At 33.8% G+C, this 24,881-nt stretch overlaps 2 protein-coding genes and 1 pseudogene across 2 annotated transcripts; all 3 read right to left on the bottom strand.

Annotated features, from left to right (window-relative positions):
- Window positions 1-299: 299 nt before the first annotated feature.
- LOC145613533 (glucan endo-1,3-beta-glucosidase pseudogene) lies at window positions 300-1,511 on the bottom strand (annotated as a pseudogene).
- Window positions 1,512-2,493: 982 nt separating this feature from the next.
- LOC145614844 (uncharacterized) lies at window positions 2,494-8,256 on the bottom strand. Its single transcript, XM_081669905.1, has 4 exons — window positions 8,069-8,256; window positions 7,879-7,966; window positions 6,524-6,676; window positions 2,494-2,903 (listed from the first exon to the last, which is right to left on the bottom strand). The coding sequence occupies exons 1-4, from the start codon at window positions 8,199-8,201 to the stop codon at window positions 2,870-2,872; spliced, it is 408 nt and encodes a 135-aa protein (XP_081526031.1). The 5' UTR covers window positions 8,202-8,256; the 3' UTR covers window positions 2,494-2,869.
- A 3,568-nt stretch (window positions 8,257-11,824) lies between these two features.
- On the bottom strand, window positions 11,825-23,440 carry LOC145613145 (uncharacterized). Its single transcript, XM_081668209.1, has 19 exons — window positions 21,668-23,440; window positions 20,037-20,122; window positions 19,514-19,906; window positions 19,336-19,419; window positions 18,809-19,189; window positions 17,534-17,594; window positions 17,141-17,285; window positions 16,876-16,976; window positions 16,593-16,802; window positions 16,180-16,427; window positions 15,842-16,072; window positions 15,518-15,736; window positions 15,379-15,432; window positions 15,152-15,217; window positions 14,617-14,760; window positions 14,476-14,529; window positions 13,529-13,588; window positions 12,766-13,155; window positions 11,825-12,431 (listed from the first exon to the last, which is right to left on the bottom strand). Exons 1-19 carry the CDS (start codon window positions 23,028-23,030, stop codon window positions 12,270-12,272), a joined length of 4,452 nt encoding a protein of 1,483 aa, XP_081524335.1. The 5' UTR covers window positions 23,031-23,440; the 3' UTR covers window positions 11,825-12,269.
- Between the last annotated feature and the right edge of the window lie 1,441 nt (window positions 23,441-24,881).

The raw sequence follows: 24,881 nt of genomic DNA, 5'->3' as shown, positions 1-24,881 counted from the left end.
TAGAAAATACAACTTTATAATGAAGGAAATAAAAATGAAGACAATTATTATCAACATTTATTGGTTGATTTCATATCAATAATAATGATAAATGCGTTATCCAATATTCCCATAATCACTGGATTATAAAGAGAGTTAAAGGAAACGATCCTTGTAATTAAATGACAGAATCATAAGATCTTCATAAGAACATAATTAAGAATTATTGAGGCCATATATAGCAGCTTACACAAATTTTCGACGATTTGCATAAACTAAACTAATCTTCATCACAAGAAGAAAGAAATTGTTCATGTTACTCAGAATGTCAATGGATAAACAGGGTTCGCGTTTGGATAATGAAGCCCCCAATTCTGTTCAGCCCCTTCTTGCTTTAGATCCTCGTTAAACATAGCAAATATAAAGCAATCTAATAAAGCCGAAGGCCTTCTTGGTGTTCCGGTTGCTTTCACTTTATCAATCAGTTTTTGATTATAAGTTTGTGCATTTTGTATATTTGTATAAGGCTCATTTCCTGCAGTAGGCCACCCAGTCTCAGACACGACGACTGCCAAATTTTTTCCTCCATTTTTCTCTAAGGCGGCATAGAATGAATCAACCATAGCATCGAATAAGCTAGTGTAAGTGTACTGCCCATCGATTACAGGTTTTTTGGCATTGAAAAGAGCATAATCTAATGCTATTTTTGTAGGTTTTGCTGCTAACGCAGCATAAGGGTACACATTGATGAAAAGAGGGTTATTACTGCTTTGGAGCCATCCAACTATCGCGCTCATAATTTCCTTGGTTTCATTGCTGAAGTCCCCTATAGAGGGCGGGTAAGATTCCCCCAGTACACTGTTACTAACAACTGTCGAGACATGAATGCCAGTAAGTTGTGCCCTGTTAAGGGCACTCAGAGTGTTGTTCATGGCTTGAGGGATAAGCGCAGCATTGGGTTCTGTTGGCACCATCTCGTTGCCTAGCGTGATCCATCCAATAGTCACATCTTTCGCGTAAGGGACAACGTTGGTGTTCACCCATTCCACGGCAGCATTCACATTCATAGCAATGTTGGTTATATCTACATTTCTCACTCCCAAGGAAACTTTTAATCCTGACCCTCTCAGGGCATTGAGCACTTCCGGGTTCGGTTCAAATAATCTTAAGAGAGGGATGTTTTCTTTCCGATAGAGGTCCACAACATTGCTTGGTGGTGGAAGATTATCTCCTAACAATCCATAGTTAACTCCTATTGCAGCACCTATTTACATAAAATCGAAAATAATAAAGGCTTTGTTTTCTTTACAGCCTTCGACACGAAATTACTCTAGTAAAGCTTGTAAATTTATAGCAAGATAACCAATTCATTTTACAAATATAAAACAGAATAAAAGTAGATCCAATAAATTTCAGACAAAAGGAAATTCAAGTGAAAATAAGTTAGTAAGAAATCTCAAGACAAAACATACTAGTTTGAGAAACTTACTTGTGAAATGTGAATGCAGATTGATGAAGATTACAAAAATCATACATGTAAAATGAAACAAATTCCTCCCGAAGATTTCCATATCACCTTAAAGAGCTAGATTATATCTTCGTTACACTAAACTCGAAAATTTAACTGATATCGTTTTAACAACTCAATGACATTCATTCATTTAAATATATTTTTGTACACATGAAAACAGGAATAGCTGGAGTTTGTTACTGAAATAATAGTTTACACAAGAAGTATTTGATTCTGTTGATATATTTCCAAATTATGACATTTAATTCCTTGTAAAAAGAGAGAATTTCTAGTGTAATAAATAAAGGCATATAAATGCAAGAACAACTTTTTTCCGGAAAGGAATTAGAATGAAGTCAATTATTATCAACATTTATTGATTGATTTCATATCAATAATTATGATAAATGCATTATCCTATATTTCCATAATCACTGGATTATAAAGCGAGTTAAAGGAAATTATCCTTGTAATGAAATGACAGTACAGAATCATAACATCCTAATTAATATCTTTGTAATTCTCAATGTCCTCTATCTAGCTTGTAAATACATTAATTTTAATTGATGTACTGTAAATGCCACGACACGACAATCTTTGACACAATTTCCATGAAGTATGAAGAAAAAAAATGTTTGGTTGACCGTTAAGAGTTGTTACTTGTTAGCCCTTATGAGTATATTCGAAATATGGTATAAACGTACTAGCTTTTCTATTTAGTATTTACATAGTACTTGATACAAATGCTTTATTCGCGATTTTCAAGTGAAATGATACAGTAGAGGGAAATACTTAATACAAACTACACTTGTTTTCTCAATTCAAAACAAGAGCACATGTAATCTACTCTCATGCTTTTCGATACTACAAATCTGTAGCAAAATTTTTGCCTAGCCAAGTAATTGAATTTCTTATAAAAGATATTGAACCTAAAGAATCATGGAGTATCCAAATACAAATAACTTTGGATTATATAGCTGTTCACAATGAAAGGGATAAAGAAGTAAAGAACGATCCTTAATACTGTAAATGACATTATCGTAAGATCATCTTACAATGCCATATTTAATTTATGACACGACATTAATTGAATACAGGCGATACACAAGCAAGCATGTTTGTTAGCGACTTGCATACAATTTTATAAAGATTATATGTCGAGGCTCAGAAAAATATAACAATTATCCCAACCACCTACAATGAGGAATTTTTTTCAGATTTCAATGCTAACAGAGTTGCACACAATTCTGTGAGGCTCATCTTTGTTGCTCACGACCAGTAGCATATTACAGACATTTACACAAGGTGAACTACTTTACTGCACATTCAAGTAAAAGTAAATTATACAAAAGTCTTAAAGCACCTTCAATGTGTAGCCAGCTACTCGGAATGAGAAGTCCAATAGATCAGCCCACTGTCAAAAAAAGAGTATAAATTTGTGAGCAGACTAAAAACTTAATAGGTTTAATGTACCCAACAATTGATGGCAGATATCTAAATGGCATATAAAACCTGCTAGGTGCAGAGCAAGCATGGTAAAAGTATAAATTGGAGTGTTGATCCTCCAAAGCTTTATCTCAGGTGTATTTTATTTTTTATTTTTTTTGAAGGGAATCTCAGGTGTATTTAAAAAGGTCTAAAATCAGAGTCTCAGAAGAGTGGTAGATTCATAGCAATGGGAATGTGAACATTGATAGGGCAGACATGCATGCAGTTACTAGAGCATACTCAAGCAGGCAGTTTAGTAGCCAGAACACACAGGCACATATACCCAACAGTCAAATGGACATACAAGAGCACTTAAATTGGAGCAAGCAAATTGAATCAGACCTTGTTTATTTTCTCATATTTTTACTTATTGAAACCACCTTAAGAAATTACAGGGTTTCCCCAATTATCAAATTACTTATTGTTCATTTACAACTATACATAATAGAGGCATAAATCCATACAACAACAACAACAACAACAACAACAACAACAACAAACAACAACAAAATCTTAGTCCCAAAATGACTTGGGGTCATAAGGAACCATACGATATAGAGGCATAAAGCCATATGACAAGAACATCATATTTCTCCTAGGAGCAACATTGCATAATCCGAATTTCCAACTAACCTTTTCTAACACAAAATTTATAGACCCAAATGAGAAATGAAAAGGAAAGCACTGCAAGTTCCAAATTAATCACCTGCTTGAGAGAAGGGAAGTAAGTCCCTATAGCCTATAGGCAGTGTAGAGCAAGATAATTTTTTTATAAAGCCACGAACCAACCCTAGGCACAAAGAGTTTCTCATGCCAAGGTGTGAACCAAAGGCACATAGACATCAAACATACAAGGTACTTGATGCTTAGGGTGATTATAGATTAATTTGCATATGAGTATTTAGTACTCTCCTCCTCATGTTATTCTATAAAGAAAGGAGATTATTTAGAAGTTTGGGATGAAAGGGTGTAATAGACTAACTTGGAGGGGTAGTATAGGTATTCTAGTTTCATTAGTTTATTAGGGTTAATAGTCCTTAGTATAAATAGAGAGGGAAGGGAAGAAAATAGATAGGCAGAAATTTGGTATGAGCCCTTCAGAGAGTTATGGCCTAAAGCCATTCTGGAGAGTTGTGAGCTAAACTCACTTTCGAAGATTAATAGCCTTAAGCTATTAAATTATCGTTTGTGACCCTTTTACTATTATCAATCAATTTAAAGCTTTCACCTTTATTAGTTTGCTGTTTAAAATCTGAAATCACTGGGTGACCGAACTCAGTTCATTACAAAGGGAGTTAAAAATAAAAATTAACTGAGGAGTGCGCCTCAAGACAACCTCAATGTTCCTAGGATAGCTTGAGGTGATGAGGCTATCAGGTTAGTATGTATTGCCTCCTAGTGCCAATCATCTGGTGCAAACCAAAAAAAAAAAAAAAAAAAAAAAAAATCATATATGAAAAATTTCCCTAATCATTCAATATATTTAATTAATAACTGAAGGTTACGTTCACCAATCTTGCATCAGTAATTTGTTGATTTAAGAATGATTTCCTCTCAATGGTCCCATAGCTGCCTATGAAAACAATAAATATTACAATTATAACCCCAAAGGAAACATGAAGGTTATAATGGAAAGAACAAGAGAGTTTCCCATAACTTTTGATAAAAGATTCTGTGCCTAGAAAAGGTCTGCTACAATGAATTATAGCTTCTTTGAAGATTAATCAATCTTGGGTTTGGTTGGTCTATGGAGGAGCTTCCTATTGAAGACAATTGATTAGTATTCATTAGTCCCTCGAGATGAATGTACAGTAATGAGTGCTATCCTTCAAAACAGAATTTACTTACGCAATTTTATGATAAGCATCATTTTACAATCTACCAATATAAAATGAGCCTTATCCTAGGATGTTAACAGCTGACACAATTAATTTACAAAATAGAAGATGAAAAGTCTACTCTATTGCTATAAAAACAGATTATAAAAATGTTCCTATGATAGTGCCTTTGTAAGAAGATATCAACTTGAGTATGAGTCTAGCCAGTCATGTTGAGCTGCCAAATCATTTTGGTTTTGGGATTAAGAATTAGTTGTAGTTTTTGCTTATCCCTCCAGGCTTTCGCAGACTGCTCATGGAGAGAAATTTCACTCAAGCAATATTACACACCAGTTGACCATTACACCCTCCCGCCCTTTACAAACACACGCATAGAGACCACACACACACACTACATGAATTAAGGGCAAATACTTATTTCAGCCATTCAATGAACTAATATACTTCCCTCCGCCTCACATTGAGATTTTTCTAACTCGAGAACTTTTTTAAAAAAAAAAGTCTCATGCACAAATTGCAGTATGTCTATCAGGGTAATGCACTAATGCTCACCAAGTGTGACCATTTGAAGTTTCTCTAGTATCAAGGAGACTTCTATGCAATTTTGTTGGGAATCACCACGGTCTCCTAAATAAGGTTATTAGGTGGGCTTGAAAACAATTGGAGTACTAGACATATGTCAAACAATGATCACATTATAAGCACACGCTCTCCCTTCGACCCCCTCCCCCCTCCAGTGGAATGATTTATCTATTGAAAATTCCAATAGTATGTCACATTATAAGCACACTCTCTCCCTTCAACCCCCTCCGACCTCCAATGGTTTATTTTTCTCTATTGAAAATTCCATTAGTATCTAATGCATGACTGACTATACCTAATGCAATCAGTTCCCTAGTCAATGGGTCTTAAGAGCATGCTTTCTTCTGATTTCAATTGAGGTTACCTCCAGTTGAAAAGATCACATGAGAGAAATAATTCTTTTAACATGACCTTCAAACAAGTAATATGATTCAAATGACAGAACAATGTTTGCAAAGAATTTGGAAACCTTTCATACAACATTAACTGAGATATCCAACTAGTGTTCACAGAGGGTTCTTGGTCATGAAAGGTAATTGACAAGAGTTATCAATCTTGATTTTCAGACAATCTATGACCTTAAGCTACCATCTAATGCTATGATGCTCATACCCAGATAGGGGTACTGGTATCAGGTAAAACCAAGAGTCAGCATACTCTTATATGAAGTTGAAAAGCCCTCTCTCAAAAATAAAATAAAATAAAAGGTCTATCAGGGCGTCCATTATAAGTATCTAAACTTTATGGATCTTAAACAGTTCCTCATGAAACTAAACTTTTAAAGCTCAAAACATTTCATTATTCCATGACAAGGCACCTCATTCTTGACTCAACTCAAATCACTCAGCCCTTATCTTGTTAATACACTTGGCTGGAATGATCAATCCCTCCATACCAAATATGCATATTCCATAACCTAATAGCTGTTATAAGGTCTTGATAAAACAAAAAAAGCAACTAAGTTCCACGTGATGTATTTGGATTAATAGGAAGAGTGTACAACAATATGAGAATGGTTATAATCACTTTAAATAATGGGACATACATATTGTGTAAAATGCACTTTATTAACACCAAAAAAGACAGAAAAGAAAATTAAAATGAACATCACAAAAATAATACTGACCTGATTAGCACAAATACACACTGCAGGACACCAGCAACCCCTGTCCATGTTGATGGTCCGGAAGGCACCAAGGCATCTTGTATAAGTAACCCAACTGATGCCGCAAGAGATACAAAAGATACAACATAAGCTAGGAAAAGCCAAAGCTTCAATCTGCAATAGCATTCAGTAGAAGATATTAGCATAATAAAATCATGTTGGTTAGCAGCAAAGTTAATATCCAATTTCACATCCAAGCAGTAGTTCTACAGCATTCTGTCAAACAATAGCTGTCAAGAAAACTTATAATAAGCAAACTAGAGAGTGGTTATAAGTGTTCAACCAGATGGGAGGAAAGGCTCTCTAAAAGAGTGTTATGAACCCCTCAATTCATTTCTTTTCTATAACTCATATTTCCTACTTTCTCCGTTTTTTAATACTTACAACACTTCCCTAAAATGGAAATGGCATAATACATGCAACACACTATAATTGGAAGGTATTTTGGGTGAAAAGTTGTCATATTACCTTCATTTAAAACTCATGACCCAATTAATAGTTAATAATACTCCAAACAATCTCTCGACCCCATTTTAAGTGTGTTAAATAATGCGAGCCCTACTTTTCTTAAATACCGTAAAAAAGTGTGTATTGCAAGTATTAAAAAACGGAGGAAGTATTTCCCTTTTATTCCGACCCTATCAAACATGTTACTTTATAAAAAGACTACTCATAGAACTCTCCCAGTTCACTGCAAGATTGCATGCTATTTTCTCGGTATCTATATCCACATCTGTACCATCATTGACTATACCATCCTAGACCAGCCCATAAAAACAAACAATTCATTTGCAAGCAAAGTAAACTTAATCAAACCTCCCTGATCACTATCAAATGGGATATCACCTCAATCACTGTCCACACAATGACGTACCATGATCAAACAAGAAGAGTTCTCAGAATGATGATAAGATAAAGCAGTAACACTTAAACCAATAAAGATGTCACCTTTCCAAGCACAGCTAATAGCTTAATATGCAGATAACATCATATGATCCCAGTGAGCATTTAAATGTACGATCACATTACAAAGCAGTATCCAAGCAAATATGGTGAGAATGTACATAAAAGCAAAAAATATACTCAAAGGAACAATTAAATCATCAAATCAAAAACTTTAGCTTAAAAATTTTACTGCATTACAGAAAGAAAAACAATCAATAAATGAAGGAACAATTAAATCATCAAATCTAAAACTTCAGCTTAAAAATTTTATAAAAAAGAATAACAATCAATCAATCAATCAAAACCCTAAAAGTAATCAAATTGCAAGACAAAAATAAAAAGTCAGAAGCAGAAATTCAAAAAAAACAGACCTCCACTCGCCTTCATCGTAAGGGGAGTAATCAATATCCTCTTTCCTGACACAATTGAACATCAAAGCAGCCAAAGATGCAAAAATCCCTAATAATTAAGAAAAAGCAGAAACCCTAAAATCAGTGATTGTTGAAAGAGAGAGAAAAAAGCGAGGAGAGAGAAAATGAAGAGAGAGAAAGGGTGGATAACCAGGAAGATAGTGGACGAAGGAGACGGCGATGGAACTGCAAACGACGGCGTCGACCCAAAACCACCAACCCGCCCCGAATACGGCGCCGGCGATACCCGGCCCGAATATCGCCAGTAGCTCCGGTACATCCATTTTTTTTGTTCTTTTTCTTTTTTCTTTTCTTTCTCTTTTTTTTAGTGATCGGTTAATTTGTGCTGTTTTTGTTTTTGTTATTGGTGCACTGGAAGAGTGTGGAAGGTGAGAATGATTAGCTCGCCCCAAATACAATGGTCTTGTTTGGCAATTGGCTGTTGGCTGTTGGCTGCTGGCTGTTCAACTTGGCTTGTTTGACTGGCTGTTAGTATTGGCTGTTTGTAGTGGTTGTTTGACTATTTATTGTATGTAAACATGTTTGGTAAAATCAGCTGTTAGATATTGGCTATAACTATGCAAAACAACCTTAAAGGGCATTATTATGTATTCTTATACATTTATTATCAGTATTATTAATTATTAATTACTAATACAAAATATTAACTACTAATTTATAATTACTTATTATTAATTATAAACTACTAGTTATTAAGTACTAATTACTAATTATTAAGCACTTAATATTAATTACATATTACTAACAATTGTTAATTACTAGTTATTAATAATTAAGTACTAATAATTACTAATTACGGAGTACTAACTATTAATTTTTAAGTACTTATAACTACTAATTTACTAATTATTAAATAATAATTATTAATTATTAATTACTAATAATAGATTATTAATTACTAATTATAAATTATTAATTACTAATTTTTTATTACTAATTACTAATTATAAATTATTAATTAATAAGTATTGATTATGAATTAATAAGTATAAATTATTAACTATTGATTATTGATTATTAATTACTATTTATAAATTATTAATTATTAACTATTAATTATTAATTATTAATTATTAATTATTAATTATTAATTATTAATTATTAATTATTAATTATTAATTATTAATTATTAATTATTAATTATTAATTATTAATTATTAATTATTAATTATTAATTATTAATTATTAATTATTAATTATTAATTATTAATTATTAATTATTAATTATTAATTATTAATTATTGATTATTAATTATTAATTATTAATTAATAAGTATTGATTATTTATTAATAAGTATAAATTATTAACTATTGATTATTAATTATTAATTATTAATTATAAATTATTAAGTATTAATTATTAATTATTAATTATTAATTATTAATTATTAATTATTAATTATTAATTATTAATTATTAATTATTAATTATTAATTATTAATTATTAATTATTAATTATTAATTATTAATTATTAATTATTAATTATTAATTATTAATTATTAATTATTAATTATTAATTATTAATTATTAATTATTAATTATTAATTATTAATTATTAATTATTAATTATTAATTATTAATTATTAATTATTAATTATTAATTATTAATTATTAATTATTAATTATTAATTATTAATTATTAATTATTAATTATTAATTATTAATTATTAATTATTAATTATTAATTATTAATTATTAATTATTAATTATTAATTATTAATTATTAATTATTAATTATTAATTATTAATTATTAATTATTAATTATTAATTATTAATTATTAATTATTAATTATTAATTATTAATTATTAATTATTAATTATTAATTATTAATTATTAATTATTAATTATTAATTATTAATTATTAATTATTAATTATTAATTATTAATTATTAATTATTAATTATTAATTATTAATTATTAATTATTAATTATTAATTATTAATTATTAATTATTAATTATTAATTATTAATTATTAATTATTAATTATTAATTATTAATTATTAATTATTAATTATTAATTATTAATTATTAATTATTAATTATTAATTATTAGTTATTAATTATTAATTATTAGTTATTAATTATTAATTATTAGTTATTAATAATTAATAATTAATAATTAATAATTATTAATTAATAATTAAGGATAAAAAGTAATTTGTTTAATGAAAAGCCAAAAGCCAAAACCAAAAAGCTAGTAACACTAGCTTTTTGTTTTTGGCGGAAAAGCCGGCTTTTTCACCTAGCTGAAAAGCCATTTACCAAACAAGTATTTTGGCTGTTTGACCAAAAGAAAAAGCCAAAAGCCAACCAAAAAGCCAACTAAAAGCCAATTACCAAACAAGGCCAATGTCAAGGGTTATCGAGTTTATAACTTTTATAAGTAAAATGTTAAGAGATTTTCACGAGATAGAGTTCTGCGCAATAGTGATTATTCCAAATTTAATTATATCAATTGACATTAACTTAAGACGATGAAATAGCAAAATAAAAAAATAAAAATAAAAAAATAAAAGTTAAAACACCTAGTGGTCATTTGATTTATATAGGAAGTAGAAAGTCCCAAAATCAAATATTATTCACAAGAATTTCTACTTAACTAGTGGGTTTAGGTAAACAAATTCCTATATTTTGTGAGAATATTTGGTTCTCATAAAATTAAAGTTAAATCAAACCTTAATCCCATTTTCCCATTCGAATCCAACAATTTTTTTTTTTTAATAGCAAAAATATTTCATTGATTAAAAGTCATACGACATCTACAATATTGATTCAACGTTAACAAATACGTAAGATATTGAATCAAATAGAATTTTCCTTCATAAAAACTACGGTCATCGAGTAGATCTTGCACTGTGGAGCATCTCCCGCATATATCGCTGAAAACTACAGCCTTGAAAATAACGGCCCTAGTTTGTATTTTGCATCTGAAACGAAATTTCTTAACAAGGTATAAACATGTTTTGTTTAAAAAAAAAAAAATTAATATGTTAGCATTATGCAATGATTTGCCGGCCAAAACCAACGGAAAGACATTTCGCATAGAACTATATGTATATAAGAACATACTCCGTCTTTGTCAAAAAAAAAAAAAAAAACTCCGTATCTTTTATTTCGTACTTCCAAAATGTAGAAGTAATAACGCGCCGAGAATTACGCAGCCAAAGAAGCGCAAAATTCGATAGGAATATGAGAGCACCCTGATCATTCTCAGAAAGAATATGAGAGCACCCTGATCTTTCTCAGAAAGCCTACGCAATGCTCACACAAATGAACTCAGGATTAAGCAATGGAAGACTATAATAAGCAAAATTGAGATAATCGTCACTTAATATCTTCCTGGTATTTCCTAAACAGATAAACCAGACTCGCACCAATTTTCTACATAGGAACAGATTCAAAGAAAAAAGTTAAAAACACTTCTTACCAGAAGCTAATCCCAGCTACTCAGAGAACTGTAATGATCCAAGGAAACTGCAGCAGCTTCTGTGCAACTACTTCAAAATGATAGTAACACAGATTTCATATAAAACCATCAAAAACACCACCATGGGCAACATTCTTCCAATATCAAAAAACGAAAGGTAACATGAAGCAGCTGAGCATCTCCACCGATCTCCAAGTCTGCGTCATTCAACTATAATAGAGGCCTTCAGATCACAATTAGATGACAACCAGCAAATAAAGTTCACAAATTAGCTAGAATGCCAAGATTGAACTTAACTTGCTGATTTTATCAAGATTGAGGCTCCACAAAGATAAAACTGACAGTCTGACACATGGATCAATAGAAAGAGTGCATCAAAATAAATAATTTTTTAAAAAAAATAACATATACAGGTGCAAAGAAATACACGAATGTACTAAGAGCTCGATCAAGAGTGGTCAGAAAAATAATTTAATTTTTGTATTGATCTGATGTCCGAGCGATTACTTCGGAGCACTATAGGATATATACACTAACTTTACAAAACATTAGCAGCAGGTGTATCCTTCTAGCTTGCTTACAGTTACAAAGGCAAAGTAAAAGAAGCATCTTGCTATCAGGAAATATAAAGGAAGGAAGCACTTGAGGCCCCGTAAAACAAATCAAAGATCAAACCCTCACCCACTGTACAATTGCCCTGAGAACGAATATACAACAAATGATGCCAAAATTTCTCTAAACAAACAAGAACTTCATGTCACGAGGTGAAGCCCAAACCTTCTTCCAGGCATCAATTTGAAGCTCATGCTAGGACAAATGCAACCACATGAGCATCAAGAACAGTGTAAGCCATGATATTTCACCCAGAAGCAGAAGCCATGGAGTAAAAACCTCACCAATCTAATCATCTACGTCTTCTCTTTCAACAGAATTGTGCCTGACCGGCTTCCCATTGGAGAGATAATCAATAGGAACATAGATATATCCCTTTGGTAACCGCCTATTTTTCAAAGATGCTTGGTCAGAAGTCATTACCAGCTCCTTCTCAAATGTTTCAAGGTGCTGCATACAGGCATCAAATAGCATACAACATTAAACATAAAGGCAAATTCCTTGAAAAAGTACCAACTAGGCTCCAAGTCTTCCAATAAAAAATATAGCTTTTGAGTTTTGAGGAGGACTACGACGCTAAAGAATATTATGCAGCTTTAACATAAAAGAGGAGATTTCATAATTCAGAATATCCACGGATAGAAATAAAAAGCATCAACCATATTCTTATCAAAAACAACCTCCCAGTATTAAAGTAGTTGTGAGCCAACTGACAGAACTCTACTAAAGTGAGAAAGAACAGTTGGTAGAAGTATAAACAATAAAAGTACAAAACATTAAGTACCTTTCTAGAATTTAATGTATTATCCATGCTTTGTGAGAAATCACGACTTGCCAAGGCTGCTCTAACAGGAATTTGCTTCCCAGCAAACGAACCCCTGTCTGGCGGCTTTGGTACATGATGGCGTGATGTTGAACTAACTTCAGTTTTTTGATCATTATCTATAGACAGCGGAATCCTGATACACCGCTTTGTTGATAATGCACTATCAACAGTTATGTCATCAGATCTTTGCATTGCATCGCTGCATGACCTAGAACCATGCCCCTTAAGGGATGTGGTAGCCGAGTCCGAACTTTCATGAGATGAGAAGGGACGTTGTACAAGCATGGAGAAAACCAAAGAATCTCGTTTCGAAGCAAAAACGTCATGGTTGCAAATAACCAATTCTCGCTGCAATCCATACAACTGGTCAGGAACTCAAAATAAAATAGTCCTGGATTGCCTCTTACAAAAAAATCAAAGAAATAATTGACATCTCCAATAGCTCACACAAAATAAACAAGATTCATATGCAAAACTAGTAACAAAGACAGCAAATGCCAAATACCAATTACTTGCATGAAATGGCTGATATCAAACTGGTAACACCCCACCATCCAATGAGAATTCACTTAGTTTTATAAACTGGACCTACGACCACCATTTATGTAATAACCATACAGCTGCTATCCAAGAAACTAAAATAGTCTAAAGCAAAAACAAAAAAAATAATGATAAAAATTGCAAAGCAACATAAAGGCCCTCCATACTAAATCTCAATTACCTTCAACTTTTCCCGTTTGACAATCCTCTCACAAAGGAGACGTAATTTTTCCAGCTCAACCTGACCAAAACAAACATATTAGTTTCGTTTAAAAATTTACTATGATTATAAAATGAACTGATCTAGTCACATGCATTGAGGCAACATTTTTCAATCGGGATAAGTACAAAAACACAAATGTGCATGAAAAAATCAGCAGTCATTGTTCCATGCCCACAAGTCCACAATGAGAAAATAAAGGAGCACCCTACCAAAAGTTCCACCAGATATTCTAACTGAGAAAATAAAACAATCAAAAATCTATAGAAGTTATCACGTGCACAAATTGGAAGAAAATTTACAACGAACATCTTCAAAGTAACAGGAAGGTTTAGAACCAAAAATTCAGAAACAATACCAATTAACCAGCCTCGAAGTGCAAAGAGCTGTAAAAATGATGCGTCTCAGTAAGCCAGTCAGAGCAGACATCATGACTGACAACAATTACAGGGGTTTTAAAAAAAAAAATTAAGCCGCCTTTATCCACAGTCCAATATTGTGGAAAAAGTGCCGCATTGTATAAAGTTGAATCTGCAAGGTCCTTTACACATTCAATTGTCAAGTGATTCTAAACTGTTGAGACTAAATCACTGACCTATGACAATGACATCATGCAATTATAACCACGACATAGGCAAAAAAACAAAAAAAATCATGTCACAAAACACTTGCAAGAAAAATTCTAAGAGCTAAGGGAACAACAGACAAGGCCCACCCACACAGGAGAGAGAAACTGCAATGTGGTAAATCTAACAGGGTCAACAGATAGTGTATAAGAGCAAATTTACCAAAAAAAAATAAAATTAAATGGGTAAATCTTCAGGAACCAATCAGTTGAGAATAGACAATATCATAACAAGCAACAAGAGCATATGCGATAAACAATGCAAAAAATTTCTCCGACTCACCCGATGTTGCTTAACAATTTTTAGGTCTTCAGCACCATGCTTCTGAGTTTCAGCCTGATTACCAAATAATGAGGAACTAGTCACGACAAAATTAAAGAGAAAAACAAGGAAAAGTCAAGAGAAATATAGGTTAGACTTTACTTTTGTCCTTTGCTCCAAACTATGCTTACTGCAATAAGCTTTATGCTGCATCTTGCCTCCACCAATGTATTTGGTATACATATAGTAGTCAGCAGATCTGGCACATGATGGATGAAATGTAGACTGACAATTGCCATAATTGCACTACACAGCAAGTGTGAAAGGAAAGTCAGATTTTAACAGCCTCCGCATAAGTCAAAGCACAATTTTCTACTTAGAGCATGTTTGGATTGAGAATAATGTATCAAGGGAATAATAGAAGACAAAAACAAGAAAGGGAAGAAGATGGTTCTAGAAGGAACGAGGTTGTAATTGTATAAGAAGGGAGGTATGAGGGAATTATTTCCCTAATTTTGGGGTAAATAGTTACCCACCACCACACTAGGGTAATATAGTACCCCTAAAATGGGGGTAGTAGTTCTCACACCCTCATCAATTATTACCACATACCATCAATCTCAATATTTTGCCTTCATTACACCTTTAATATATTATTCTCAATCCTAGCGTGCCATAAAAACTCATAGACATTCACCTTTATGCAGACACCAAATTTTTTATGACAGACACAGCACATGTCATTCCCCTTCGGCACTGTTTCCTGACATCAAAAGAGTTGCAAATTTATCAAGTGCTAAAAGACAACAAATACAAGGAATAACCTTTTAGACCGTATATTAAACTAAATCATAGGAAACTCGTTATAAAACATAGACACGGAAGATGTCAGTAGAACTGATTTCAAAGAGTCTGGAGACATACCATTCCTATTACAGGAGACACCTGACCTCTTTTGAAGGTTGAATCAAACACCCACTACACCGATATATAGCAATAGCAGAAATCCATTAGAGCCTTGTAAGAGAAACAAGCAAATAACAGCAAAGTTAAGATATTTTACCTCAGCACAGTATGCATGGACCCATTGACCATTGCTTGATTTTCTAAATGCACCATCTGAAGCCCCACATAATCCACATTCTTCGATAGGATTTGAATTCTCCCAAGAATTAATGGTAGCTCTAGAAACCTTGGATGAAAATGATTCTTCACATAATTCGCAATACCAAGGACCGGTAGATTCCTTCACACTGCGATAGCAATTTAAATGAACAGCAACCTGATAAACCCCAAAAAAAAAACAACAAAAAAAAGGAAATATGTCACAACAATTAAATAAGTAGAATACAGTCCACAGGAATAAAATAATTTAAATTAGGCATACCTTACAACTAGAACACACTAATATAGGATTCAGTAAACTCTCAGAGCGTCTGCATATGTCACATGATTTTGGATGTTCCTTTGGTGTCCCAGAAGAAAACTGAAACACATCAGAGTATCCGTCTGATTTTGCCTTGGGAGCATCCAAGGTAGGGTTGGACACCTTTGTGCGGGGGACTGACAGTGATGATAGGCTTCCACGAACCCTGCCACTATCCACCTTCAATAGATTCTGAAAGGGTAAATGATAAGACATCGATAAGTAAACAAGTGAAAGGGAATACTGCAGAACGGCTACTACATGACAACCAACAAATAGAATGGCTTGTAATTTAAAACCTCTTGCTGTGAAGATTCATCAACAATGTCTTTCCTCAAAGACGAAACTCTAGACGAAGCAGCAGCAGCAGCAGTGGCAGCAGCCAGTACAGCTTGGGCTTCCTTGTGCCTTCTCTCCTTTCTACCCTGCTTCCTTGCTTCTTTAAGCTCATATATGTACTGGTTAACATGAACAGAATCCCATCTACGCTTCCTTACTGAATCCATTTCATTTGGCAAACTATTGACAATCTTGCAAACTAGCTGATCTGCACCAAATGATGACCAAATTAAATGACCCAGCAATTGACGAAATGAAAACAAACATTGAAAAGCAGAATCAAAAAAGGACTCGAAAGACAATGTCAATGATGAAACAGTAAATCAGACATCAAATCACCCTCAAAACAATACTACTGGAACAAGGAACTGACCACTCTTATGCTTCAGAGCAACAGTGTTGCATAACAACTGCTTCTGAAAAAAGATTATTTCTCCTTCCAATTCATTTTCCGGGGATAGGTCAGAAACACCCATCTCATCAGTCTTCACTTCTCTTTTCCCACCATCGTCATCACATACTGAAACATTCTTTTCAGCATTTACAGTCTGCTCCATAGCCAAAGACTCCAGTTCTATACAGCCTACAAATACAAGTAAAGTTTACATTCATCCTACTTTCAGAAATTGAGCACAGACAGAAAAATGAAACCCAACCATTAATATCAGGAGTTCTTCGACTAAGCCAACTTTGCACTTCATCTAATTTCTTCTGGATGTAAGGGTGCACAGAAGAATTGATTCCAGGTTCACTATTTCTGCATTGTAAAATGAGATTCACTAAACAATTCACCCCAAATGAAGAGGAAAATACATTCTAAGCCTATAACAAGCACAAAGATTCTCGTAAAGTGAACTCAAAGAGACACAAGAACCATATATGTGATAAACTGAAAATTAATAGTTAGACAAGAAGGCTTACCCATCACAATAGCCAACTGTATAAACAGAAGAGCAGGAAGGAGTATCCTGGTCCAAATCTAATAATGAACTCTTTCCAGAAGAAGTACCATCTTCTGCTCCATTATAATCAACATCACAATGGCTGTTTGGTTTCAATATAATACCTGAACAATATGTGTCAGCCATTAAGCTAGCTAGCAGTCAATACAGCACAAACTATTTTATAAAATACTTATAAAAATTTTAAAAGATTAATGCTACCGAAGTTTAAGAAGCAAGATCAAGAAAACAAAAATACTGGACATACATAGTTTACCAGAAACCAATTAATTATACCTAGTGGTCTTATTCAATAATTTTGACTTATATACCAGAAAATAATTAACAATTACATTTAAAAGAAACAACGTACTATCAGATGTAGGCGAAGCATCTGCCATTGGACGTTCAACACCATTAGTATCAACCATAATCTGCAAAAAGATAATATAGCCAATTTCAACAACAATATACTCATTGAATCTTATAATAATAAAGGTTACCACCAGTTTTAAACATGAAAAGGTGATACTCAACATGCTGAAAACTATAGAGTGTCTTCACGTTTTCTTTAACTTACAACTTGAGATCATGAAACATCTGGACAGGAAGCACATGGGAAACCAATTTTAACTAATGGCAACTATGACGACAACTTTACTTTAATGCCTATAAAGAACGTCCTTCACAGTAAAGAACCAAACATACAAAAGGCGTATCAACAATCTTCCATGCTTTCTTGACCGATTCTTTTGCGTAGTATATTGCTCTTAGGCACTCTCTCTCTTCATTTGACCCTCATACTATTTGTCATAGTCCCAATTACAATACCAACTTCTGACTAAAGGACTCCTATTTCAAGAAAAGGACTGCCTCCAATAACATTTTCATTTCTCTCCACAATATACAATTACCACTTCTCTTTAATTACATGAGTCAAATCTACTTTCTCTCTCAACATACAATTAATTGCTGTCTTTAACCACAGGAATTTACATCTACTTCTCTCTCAATAGAAATTACCTACTATCTACTTTTTCTCTCTAACCCGTACTCTATATAAATTCAATTGTTGTGCAAGCTAAACTTGTAAGCAATAAATTGTTATGGGCTTATCAAATTAATAAAAAAGTACATGTTATAGGAGATAGTGGAAAAAAAGAAATAATTAAATGAGAGAAGGGGTAGAGCCCTAACTTTTGGTGGTGAAAAGAGAGAATTAATGCGGGCGTAAATATTAGTGGGCCGATGCCATAAAATGAAGGGTGACAATTAAATTGGGGCAAAAGGGGGTATAGATTACCCACTATCACCTACATCTACTATTAAGCTTGGATATAAAACATAGACCAACCAAATACTTACTAAAACACTTTAAAATTCTGAATGTGAAAATACTTTACAGTGAAGATATCAAATACCAACTCCATCACAGATCTCAACCCTAATGTCTTTATGAATAAGACAACATAAAGTAGGATGCAGACTTATCAGTGATTCTTGATACAAGAAATAAAAGTAATAATGTTGCAAAGAAAAGGAAACTAACTCAATTGACCCATAATATTAAAAATCAATAGCCAACCAAAACCAGAACATAATACACTTAACATAAAGAAATCGACAGCACAATGATACAAGATGTCACCTCTTCAATGCTATCTGAAATTGAATCTTTACTCGGTTTTTCATGATCATTCATATCTTCATGTTCTGTTGCCTCCTTAGTTGATGCGCCATTCACCAGTCTTTTATCATTGCACAAGGATACTTCTTTGTCCTCATTCAGAATTCTGATATTTCCAACTGTCCTCCTCCTAGGAGGAACTGACTTGACAGGAACATCATCTGAAATATCAAAGTCTCTCAAAGCAACACCATCAGTCCTATCATCAGTATTTAACTCAGCTTCTGATGGCATCAAGCAGCGAAGTTTCTCTCTCCAGTCCTTTGCTGCGGTATCCAGGTAAGAACGACCTTTAAGCCACTTTAATAGCTTGAAGTACAGATCAGGGCTTAACTGATTGTCCTGCAGTAGCAATTTGATTGTCACAGACCCCAATGAGCATTTAATTATAAGTGTAACTTTATAGAATGAAGATAGATAATGTACGTCAAGCTTAATTCATATTCTATCTGATCCATAAATTGTCATAAAAAAGAACTGGAAATTACAGTGAGCCTTGCTGCCAAAGAATCCTCTGAGATGCCAATTTGAGAAGCAATTTGTTCCAAACTAACTTTTCCACGATTTATTAGCTGAAAAGGGGGGGAAAAACATGTTACAACAAATCTATGGAATACAAACAGAACTCCAACAAAGTGCTAATAAAGTGAAACTCATAGCACGCACCTTCTTAAGAACCAAGCCAATATCAAGAAGGCGAGATGTCTTGACATCCTCACATGCACCCCCTAAGCCCATATCACTTGACTTCTCCCCGTCACCTGATCCTGATTCAAGCTTCGTGTTGGAGTTCGCATCTTGTCCCTGGTCCTTCCACTCTCTTTCTCCCAAATTATTAGAATCAGCATCTGCTACTCCAATTTGTAAAGTAACTTTATCTCCATTTTTACAGCCTATTTTGAGTTTCTTAATTTTATTCTCAGGCAATGAAGCTGGTTCAATTGAGGAACCAAGTAAATCACTGCCAACAGCATGCTTCTGTTCATGACTCTCTAAGGCAACACTATCATCAGGATTAAAATTCCCAGAGTGTTTAGCACAAAAAGCCCTTAGTTCAATCTGTCAAGAAAACAAAATAAAGCAGTTTCAGCCATCATCAAATAGGCTGATACTTGTAGTTAAGCAGCAAAAATATATTCTTGACACCAGCACATATACAATTCCAGATTCAAATTTAAAACTTGCTTACATCATCGCAGCCAAACCTTCCCCAGACCTCAAGTTTATGTTTTGCCTCCCTAGCACAAAGAGGATGGAATGCAGTTCTGCATGACCCTGCACAATAAATTGCACCTTCAAAATGTAAAACTGGAATACAATAGACAACAATATGACAGGAAATGTCTATGATGGTAAGACTGCAGATTAGTTACCAATTAATAAATGTGCTATAGAGAGCAACTATTATGCTAAGGAAAACTCAAACCAGCACAATCTAAACAACAGATAACCCAACCTACAACAGTTTATGCAGCTTAGACATACCTCACCAGGAGACATTTTATAGTATTCAAGCATAAAGACTTTGGTACAGAAATAATTGCATTCATTCATTCAAAGCACATTCCAGCCCTAGAAAAGCCTCAAGAAAAACAAGACCTTAGTGGAGAAAAAAACTGTATAGATATTAAAGACGGAAATATCCAAGAATATAGAACACGCGTTGCTCTCTACTACCTATCCTAGCTCTCACCACGTCAGCAGCATGATTTTTCAGTATAAAAAAGCAAAGATAACCTCCCCTCTAAACAGAGCAAAGTACATCCAAAGAACTCACTTGTGCTTTAAGTATCCAATTCTCAATTCAACAATTGAAAGGCTTTTATTTTTTGTAATCAGGAATTTGATCAGAAACATGAAAAAATTAATTAAACAAGGTCAAACAAACTAAAGATCAGTAAGCAAACAGAAAACAGAATCCAAAGAATGACAAGGGCACAATAAATGCCAACCCTCCAAACAGGAAAAACTAAACAAAAGCTCCAGATACTTGGTTTCCATAACATTAAGTATCCATCAAAACGCTCGCCAAACTAGTACATCTTAAGGAATATTTGAGGAATTGAAAGGAAATTATAATACATTAATCCAAAAACCAAGCTTTTTACACGAAGCCAAAAGTATAAGCGCCAAAAAATCAAAATTCCGAGTAAAGGCCTCTCATACAAGTAAAAAACCTTATCAGTAGGAAAAGGTGTCTAACGAGCCTTTAAAGATAACTCTTTCACTGTATGAAGAGTTTTGAGAAGCACACCAACTAAGAAAAGAACCATTTACGTTTATATCACCACTCCTCTCATTCCAAGTCTCCAAGCCCATAAAACTCATCCAGACACAAAATTAAAATGTTGTCTACTTTATCTAAAGATTTATGAACGATGTTGCGCATTATCATATAAGCATGACGATTGTTTAAAGATTAGTTTATTTTACCGCATCAAACTTAGAAGATCGCTAGCATGGCGTTCTCTCTGCATAGTTGAAATAGGTGCTAGATGAAATATAAATACAATTTTCTTTGTCTTTTTTAGGCTTATATCAACACACGCAAGACGGAGTGAATATACAAGTCATCTACTTAGAAGTCTCAAATTCCTCCACATTTACTTGAAAAAGGTTGTGAGGCTTGAGAAAGTATAACATGGCACCAATTCAAGTAGATATGATTCAGTTGAATGAGAAAATATTGCATCAATATGGTTTGCCCAAATCACTGATATAAAATCTGCATTGAAAATAATTCCATACACCATTCTATAAAAGCTTCATTATAGTGAAACAGTAACAGAGCAACATAACTAAGCAAGCTGCTAAACATACCATCACTGCATCGGACACATGAACCGAGCTTCAATTTGCATAGATTACATACTAACTTTCCCCGAACATCCTTCATTCCCTGACATAAAACTGGCTCCATCAGCCTGGTGTCGTCTATGTAAGCCTCTGGCATCCACATACTGCAAAACAGGTGAGTAAACTCAGCAGAGCCGTCGTTTCCCCTCCCTGCATTCTGAATAGCTTTCAAAGCCCCTCCAGTCTTTGGACAAAAAACACATGGTCTATCACTTCCTGGGGCAGGTCCAGCTTGAGCATCAACAATGTTTTTACACCAAGAACACAGCCAAGAGCCATCAGTCTCTCCTAGCACTCCGTAACACTTCTGGTGAACAACAACTTTACATGAATTGCAAGCAACCAACTGGTTCAATTGGTCTCCTGAATCTCCCATACTACAAACATGGCATAAACTGGAGCTTCCTTCACAAGGCTGAGCAACAATAAGTCTTTCCAACCCTGCATTTGCACCCAAAAGCTTTCTTTTCTTAGTAGGACGTGTTGTCGTCAACAATACCCTGTTCCTAGAACCTAAAACCCATTCTATGCTGCTACAAGACGGCAATGTATACTCCGGCGATGGACCCTTCTCAACTACATTCAAACTATCACTATTTCCATCCTCGGTTTTAACATCCGGCAGCTTATCAATATCTTTGTCATCCTCCACCTTATCTTGCAAGCCTCCAGCATCTGGCATTGGAACATCAGCATCCAAAACCACCTCCTCTTCCTCCTCCTTAATCGTAGCAGCTGCAGGAATATCAGCATCCCCATTTTCCACCTTTTTGATATCATCATTATTATTACCACTACTCCTAAAACCATTTCCTAAAGCTGGAATTTTTAAGAGTGAATTACTACTATCCAATAATGAATCAAATGAAGTAGAGAATCGATGCAACCTCTCAATATCTTGCAATGTCAGCTCCCTAAAGTAATCCTCCAGCTCAGTCCACAACGCAGAGTTCTTAGACTTCTCGGTAGACCCTTTTCGAGACGACTTGGCTTCCGAATGTGGCCGCTTATGCTTCTTCTTACTATCAGACTGTTTCGACAACAACCCTGCCAACCCACTAGGGAGTGTGGCAACAGTTTTAGCCAAAACCTCATCAGAATCAAACGGTGACCGCTCCGACAATGCCTTCAAAGCTTGCGAATAAAAGTCTACAACTAAATTAACACCTCCCAACTTTTCCGGCGAAGTCACCGACGCCGACACCGGAGAACTCGCCGGCGGCGAACTCCGACTAACCGGACACGGCTTCTCCTCCGTTCCACAGCCTCCTTCGGCTCCCCTACCCATCATCCTCCTTCGTCCCTGACATCGGCTATTATCGTTCATCAAATTCCACCACCACTCAGAAATTCCATCGACAAACCCTAACCCTAACCCTAATTTTTCGCCACCTTCTCAATAACAAAATACAAAAAAATCGAGATTCCTTCCACAAAAATTGATGAGAGAGAAAGCCAGAAATGAAATCAAAGGAAGAGATTAAACGCGAAGAGGAAGACGAAGAAGAGGATAAGTTTTGCGATTTAGGGTTAGGGTTTCGATTCGATTTGATTTATTTTTATTTTTATTTTTTTTGGGCGGAATATTTTGTTTTTTCTTCAGAGTTCGATTTCGCTGTCGAAAGGAAGGGCGGAGAAAATAGAGAGAGAAAGTGAGTAATTTTAGAGAGAGAAAGTAAAAGCGGGATTGAAGAGAGAGAAAGAACGGTTCGTGTTTTTTTGCGGAGGGCGGGTAGTTTCTCTCAGAGACGTTTTCTTTCAATTTTTTTGGGAATTATTTATTTATTTATTTATTTGGGGTGTGATATGATAGGGTGGGTTTCATGGTAAGATACGGTGTACTTATTTTTATGGGAGAAATAAATTGGAGATGCTAAATTGATACACGTGTCGTCTTTAAATTGGATTAGAGGTCGTCATCTTGTAAGAGCATCTAACAGCTGGCTCTTTTTCTTTTTACAGTCGGTTTTTTTTAGTAACTAACTCATCAAGTGACTATTCCAATTGCGCTATTATAAGCAATTATTTAATAACGTAAGTAATTAAGGTGATGATTATCGTTAAATATTTTTAGTTTCGTAAATTATGAATCTAGCAAGAATCTTGAGTCAATTTGATTATCAATTTAGATCAATAAAATAAGTTTATATCATATGTAATTAAAAGTTACTACATAAATTCAAATCAGATCTGATAGGCTAAAAAAAAGCAACTCCATTTGCATGTACCCGGTGTACAGTATTTTTACTGTACATCGGGTTTTTCTCACGTGCAACTTCTTTATTGTTTTTTTTTTTTTTTTTTAAAATAGCTTAATTTAAAATCACGGAATTTTATCCCTAAATAAAAAAAACGCAGAACAATGGAGGAGAGAGAAAGTGAGAAAACGCAGAACAATGGAGGAGAGAGAAAGTGAGAAATCGCAAAAATTGCAAAAAACGATCATCAATCGAGGAGAAAAAAGGTTAGAAAACGCAAAAATTGCAGAAATCGATCATCAATAAAGGAGAAAAAAGGTGAGAAAACGCACAAATAGAAGAATTCGATCATCAATCGAGGAGAAAAAAGGTGAGAAAACTTACAAATTGCAGAAATCGATCATCAATGGAGAATTCGACTTTCGATACAACAAAATGCAGCAATCTGATTCACGAATTGCTACAAAAACAGAGGCAAGTTGAGACTGAATTTGAAATCGATTTAAATCGATCGATTATAGAAGAAGAAGAAACTTATTGTTTTGGAGATGAATTCGTACCAATATTCAACCATCCAGACAATGCAGAAGCAATTGATAATGCAGAAGACGCAATACACAATGCTGAAAATCAAGTGGTTCCTGATAAATCAATTGATTCAAATTCAGAACAAACAACCAAAACAAATGCAACTGAAGGTAATTTCTATAAATTTTTGAGATTGTATGCTAAAAAGAACCCTTTGAATACATAATTGTTACCCTTTTTATGCATAAACGTGACCCTATTTATGCCTAAATGTTACCCTCAGATTGAATGCAGAACTTTTGAGATTGCATGCAAAAAGTAACCCTTTGATTGCCTAAATGTTACCCTTTTCATGCTTAAAAGTGACCCTATTTATGCACAAATGTTACACTCAGATTGTATGCAAAAAGTAACCCTTTGAATGTCCAAATGTTACCCTTTTCATGCTTAAA

This window comes from Chenopodium album, chromosome 25 (assembly GCF_948465745.1).
Source record: "Chenopodium album chromosome 25, dcCheAlbu1.1, whole genome shotgun sequence".
Lineage (NCBI taxonomy): Eukaryota > Viridiplantae > Streptophyta > Magnoliopsida > Caryophyllales > Amaranthaceae > Chenopodium > Chenopodium album.
This window is presented reverse-complemented; position numbering and strand designations above follow the sequence as displayed.